Here is a 6,447-nt window from a genome sequence, read left to right on the forward strand (position 1 = left end):
ACGAGAAACACCAACGTATATATATAGAATGAATTAATGGTTGAAAAACTTACATCTGGAGATAATTAATTTAGCAAAAACGTGGATTTTGGTGATGAATAATCTTAATTCTGAAGCGCGAATAGAGCGCCACAGCTAGGAAGGATTGAACTCCACACTGCGATGTTAAGAGAACGATACTATTTGTCGTTTTGGGCAAACGACGACGTTTGAAAAAATGACAGCAAATATATGAAAAACGCGAAAAGAAAGGAGCTCCCAGCGAGGATCGAACTCGCGACCTTTCGCTTACGAAGCGAACGCACTACCACTATGCTATGGAAGCCTTGTTGTTAGTTAATCGGAAAATATATTTATAACGGAATAAGGACCCACGCTTTTGCGAAAGCTTTGTCTCAAGTCTCAAGTCTGAAGTCTGAATTTGAAGAGCAGGACATAACACATGTGCAAAGTAATGAGCGGGTTTGCTCGAGTTCGAGTCGAGTTAAACCGAGCGAGTTTGGAGCGGGTTGTCAAACGAACGGGTTTATTTACAGCCTTTGCACATGAGCTTTTGTAGAATTATTTTTTGACATGTTTAGTTAAGTATTTCTTATATTTCTTTTTTTATATTTCTTTTTTGGTTTTTCATAGCAATTTGCTCTTGGATAAGTTTTGGTACTTAGATATGGATGATGAGGTTAGTGGCGGAGTACTATTTGAAGTGAAAGTTGATCATAAGGGCTTTTAATCTTTTAAATAACCATAGATGCTTTAGGTGTAATAGGTACTGCAATGTAGTTTCGCCGGTTGAAATCACAAACTTTTTCAGGATTTAACGAATAAGAGAGGGTTTTTTTTTTTTTTTTTTTTTTCCTAAGCTCGGCAGAGGAATATGATTTTGAGGGAGAAGAGCTATCCTCCAAAGCACATATATTTAGTATAGTACTCTTAATTTCTAGGGCAGAAGACATGCCATATACATGAAAAATTTGAAGCTCTCATTGAATAATCAATTACATGGCATAAATTTCTTTTTGTGCTTTTACAAATGCACCATATGAAAGGGAAAAAGAATCTGTTCCGGTCAATAATTTTCCCTGGCTAGCCATGGGAAGGGTCTTCAATACACTTCTTTTTAGTATCCAATTGATCATCTTGCTCTTCGTTTTCTTCCCCTTCAACCTTTTGATATCCTTCTGAATCAGCTTCAGGTCTTTTCCTTTGAGGAATCACTTGAAAGAAAGAAACTTTCCAATCCTTCGTTTCCATAAACTTGAGGAGTATCTCCATCACTTGGTTCACTGTAAGGACCTGCACTCAAATAGACAAGATGCAGATTTGAGAAAAGTAAACAATCAGGCAGGTGACACTCTAAAAGATGTAGCAGGAAGAGGGACCATTCAGGGTTCTATCCAAGTACTATTATATGGCGATATTCCATTGAGTTCTACTACAAACAAAATTGACAAAAATAGAATAACCCCAGTTTATGTGTAAGGTTGAGACTGATGTTTATGTAGTTCACTTTATCTTCACTTTGAGTGACATATAGGCTAATATAGATAAATGTTGCATTATAATTTGAATTACTCCTACAACAACCAAATATGCAGGTTCGTATGAACAAATAGAGAATTTTCCATAATATACTTTCTAATTTCATTGCTGAGAACCATAAACTGAGACGCACAGTGATTTCCAAATGCCAAGTATGCTGCCCCAGGAAACCAGAACATTTAAGAGAATGTTTGCTGTTAATATGCCAATTGAGAACATGTATACTAATTGTTAGGCAGCTCAGAGTGAAAGTAGTGCGGCCAAAACCAAGACAAAGACATGCTTTCATCACAAAAATTACATTTTTATCATTAAAGCAATAATGCTGCGCATGATAGTCAATCTTCCAATAGAAAGAACAAGCCAGACTGAAAACTATACCTGGGAACTTGACATCTTTAAGTAATTTCCAATGGGGAGCTTTGCTGTTTGGATTCCCTGCTCTTGTGCTTTCTTCATGGTTATCCCTTTCCACCGATTACGGTCCACTAATCCACCAATAATGTAAATTTTCTTCAGATCAAGTTCCTCGAGAACAGTTTCAGCATCCGCTGTGAGATATACCAGATTTTCCTTCCGATCTTGCAATGCTTCAATGTAAGATCGACTTTCCTTCTCAACCATCCACTTATCAAACCCTGGAAGCCTTTGCAATTGACTTCCCATTTCTCCCTCGCATCCCGTCAACCACAGATGACATGGGCTCGTACATCTTCCATTCACCGCATAACAATACATAATCTGCAAGTTTTATCAATAATAAAGGACATAAGATTACCGAGCATGTTAAAACAATACCAAACTGTTCCTCAACAAAATGAATTAACCATTAACAGGATCAATAAAACCAAAGAAGAGTGCTCTGATTCGTGATCAGAGACAAACATCAATGCTAAGTTGCAACAATTCAATTACAAAAAGGTTTAATCCTCCCCATTCCCAGATCCTCACATGGAAAGCAACAAGGCAGGCCATATTATTCGTCACCAGTGATTACGAGACAACATCAATTATGGAGCATACAAGAATGACTTCTCGCGAGCTAGAAAGATTTCATATAGCAATGCCAACTGGAAGATTTCACTCTCTAACATCTTGAACCAACTATAATGTGACTGCAACTGCAGCAATTCAAATACGAATAACTTCTATAGCTTCTTCTTAAGATATAGATAAGCCAATCACTTCTCGTTAAAAACTCTCATCCCAAGCACATAACTCATTAGTAAAATTCTAAAATATTAACCTCCATTTTAATTAAATATTTTAAATTTGACCATGTTGAGACACGAAAAGATCTAGACAATCCTCATCCAAGTGACGCATACATTCTCATGGATCAAGATTCTTAAAATTCTTAGCATACTAGGTATCCTTTTAGCTGCTCCTATCACAACCCAGTATTTACCGCTCTGATATTTATCATATTTTACTATATTTTGAAAATGACAAATGCTGATTTGGTAGACTCTTAACCATTTAATTTGAAAATAATGGTTAGAATTTGAGAAATCTAGGGTAGAATAATCTTAAAAAATCTGCAAGTGCCAAAACGGCAGCGTCTCAACCCATTTATAACAGCAGTAGCTCGAAAGAATGAAAATATAAACATTTCAAAAAAAAAAAAAAAAAGACCTGTTGAACGAGGCTGTGAATCTCGGAAGGGGTCATGAGGTGAGCGAAGTCGAGGTCAACGACTATCTTCTGGCCGAGCTCTCTGGCTCTCGTGAGCCGCTCGATCTTCCTCTCCCTCTCCTCCGACCTCTTCTCCATCCTCTCCTTCCTGAGGCTCCGCCGGGACTCGATCAGCCTCGACCGCTCCTCCTCCGGCACGCCCGCCAGCTTCTCCTCCCACTCCTTCCGCTTCCGCTCCCCATCTTCCCTCTTCTGATGCTTCTCCTGAGCCTTCTTCTCCGCCTTCCTCACCTCGAATCTCTGCTGCTTCAGCAGCTTCTTCTGGGCGCTCTTCGAGAGGGCTTGGGGAGGGCTGGGGAGGGCATTCGAGGGGTTAACGACGGCATTTTGGTCATTTTGCATGTCCTCCATTGTTCGAACCAAGCCCCTGCGCGAGGGTGTGTTCGATAACACTCGGACCAGAGAGTTTTTGGGTTTTAGGGTTTTGTGGAACGACGTCGCCGTTATCTTCTTCCTTTTTTCTTGAGGCAATATACCTTGATAATTGAATGTTGCCATGTTGGAACGATTTCCTGTTCTAGTTGTTTACTGCATATACCTTTGTTTATTAAATAAAAATAGATATGATAATAACAAGTACAAATATGTTTTTTTTAAAAAAAAAAAAACTACAAATAAAATTATAGTACAGTTATAAACAAAAAATTATAGAATGCAAAATATATAGATAAAAAGGAAAATTTAATATTGACAATCATCTCCATTTCAAATCTCTTTCATTTTCATTTTCTAAAGTGACGATCATAAATACTACCAGTAACGCTCATTGTAGCAATCCATAACGGACCTTGTGAGTATCAATAAAAGAAACTCATTTTAACTTAGTTTTTTACTGCATTATGAGGGAGCTTGGAAAAATTAAGAGATAGTTATAAGTAGTGGAGGAAACACCATATGAGGCAGTGAGACAATTAACCACCAAGATCACGTTAAGACTTGGATTTTAAATTTATGGGGAAGAGAATCATCAATATACTTTGATATTATGTTATTGACATGGAAAATTGCAAAATCAATCACTATGATTGTATTGGTTTATAATTAGCTTTATAAAAGTTACTAAGAACTCTCTATGGTATGTCAAAAAATTAATTAGGTTCTTGCACTTATTTTTAAGCTGATTTTTTTATAAAAATTGCCAAATGTCAAGTCTGCATCAATCATATTATTAAAAAATAATAATAATAATAATAATAATAATAATTTCTTACATTTAAGAGCACTATTTGCAGCATCACTAAAACTATTTTTTAGTTATTTTGGTGAGGCAATTTGGTGAAAGTGGCTAAGAATTCTCAATTTCAGCCTCACCATTTTAATCAAAAATAAAAATAAAAATTGTGAGTAAACAGTACTCACCTATTGAATAAAAAAATAATTTATCTCTCTCCCTTTTTGTTTTTATGTTTCTCTCTCATCCTTTAATAATTAGAAAAAAAAAAAACAAATATTTGAAATATAATATTTAAACGAAATAGTGAAAGTAGATTGTTAAAATAGTGAGACCGTTGGAGGGGTGCTTTAACAATCCATTATTTTAACACCCTCATTAGCCTCACTATTTTAACAATCCACTTTATTCAAATATTATTTTTCAAAGTTTTATTCATTATTTTTTTAAACTATTAAAGAATGATAGAGAAACATAAAAGAGAAAGGACAAGAGAAAACTATTTTTTATTCAATTTGTGAGTAAATAGTACTCACTATTAATAGTGAATACTGTTTACTCACCTTTTATTTTGGTTTAAATTGTTAAAATGATAAGGTTGAAAATAAAAGATTTTAGCCACTTTCACCAAATTACGATAATTACCTCACCAAAATAACAAAGAAAAAAAGATTTTTTGTGAGGTTGCAAAGAATGCCAAACAAGCCTACTGACCATTTTATATACAACCCGATTTACCATCTAACAAATCTTCCAACGGCCCACAATTGCAACCCAATTAACGCACGCTTCCTCGTACATCAGAAACGTGCGTCTTAACCAGCTTCCTACAACAAGCCCATTTGTTAAACTACTTACAAAAGCCTAGCTTCTAACTGCTTACAAAAGCCCAACTGCTAACCAAACACACTGTTCTCAGTCTCGCATTTTAGGATAAATATAAAAGTGGAATAATAATAATGAAATGAAATAGAATAAACATAGAGATTAAGGTGATTCGGCATATAGTCAACATTCATACATTATTAAAGCCTTATAGTTATTGGCTTTATAATCTGAATAGACAGCTCTATTTATAGAGCTTTACATGTGGGATCTAGCTTATGTACATCTACAAAAAAATCAAGGGTTCAGATCCAACCTAACAGTTTTTAACTAAAACGTTTTTAACTAAACGTCGTCGTTGCTTTCCTTCTCGTCAATCACAGTCACTTCTCGTCCTCTCAGACCTCTCCATCCCTCACTTCCCTCATGCCCCACCATTCATCTCCTCGGTTTAAGACCCTTCTCTGCAATTCAAACTACAACACATCTCCTATAAAAACTATTAACCAATATACTTTGATATTATGTTATTGACATGGAAAATTGCAAAATCAATCACTATGATTGTATTGGTTTATAATTAGCTTTATAAGAGTTACTAAGAACTTTCTATGGTATGTCAAAAAATTAATTAGGTTCTTGCACCTATTTTCAAGCTGATTTTTTTACAAAAATTGTCAAATGTCAAGTCTGCATCAATCATATTATTAAAAAAGAATAATAATAATAATAATTTCTTACATTTAAGAACACTATTTGCAGCATCACTAAAACCATTTTTTAGTTATTTTGGTGAGGCAATTTGGTGAAAGTGGCTAAGAATTCTCAATTTTCAGCCTCACCATTTTAATCACAAAAAAAAAAAAAAAAATTGTGAGTAAACAGTACTCACCTATTGAATAAAAAAATAATTTATCTCTCTCCCTTTTTGTTTTTATGTTTCTCTCTCATCCTTTAATAATTAGAAAAAAAAAACAAATATTTGAAAAATAATATTTAAACGAAATAGTGAAATTGGATTGTTAAAATAGTGAGGCCGTTGGAGGGGTGCTTTAACAATCCATTATTTTAACACTCTCATCAACCTCACTATTTTAACAATCCACTTTATTCAAATATTATTTTTCAAAGTTTTATTTATTTTTTATTTTTAACTATTAAAGAAGGATAGAGAAACATAAAAGAGAAAGGACGAGAGAAAAACTATTTTTTATTCA

At 34.5% G+C, this 6,447-nt stretch overlaps 1 protein-coding gene and 1 non-coding gene across 2 annotated transcripts; both read right to left on the bottom strand.

Moving 5' to 3' along the window:
• Positions 1–253: 253 nt before the first annotated feature.
• Positions 254–325, bottom strand: TRNAT-CGU (transfer RNA threonine (anticodon CGU)). The gene has a single exon. It is a non-coding gene; the product is annotated as a tRNA-Thr (tRNA).
• Positions 326–959: 634 nt separating this feature from the next.
• Positions 960–3,737, bottom strand: LOC132172850 (tRNA (guanine(9)-N1)-methyltransferase). Its single transcript, XM_059584417.1, has 3 exons — positions 3,175–3,737; positions 1,921–2,280; positions 960–1,293 (listed from the first exon to the last, which is right to left on the bottom strand). The coding sequence occupies exons 1-3, from the start codon at positions 3,730–3,732 to the stop codon at positions 1,084–1,086; spliced, it is 1,128 nt and encodes a 375-aa protein (XP_059440400.1). The 5' UTR covers positions 3,733–3,737; the 3' UTR covers positions 960–1,083.
• Positions 3,738–6,447: the final 2,710 nt, after the last annotated feature.

Source organism: Corylus avellana, chromosome ca2, assembly GCF_901000735.1.
Source record: "Corylus avellana chromosome ca2, CavTom2PMs-1.0".
In the NCBI taxonomy this organism is placed as follows: Eukaryota; Viridiplantae; Streptophyta; class Magnoliopsida; order Fagales; family Betulaceae; genus Corylus; species Corylus avellana.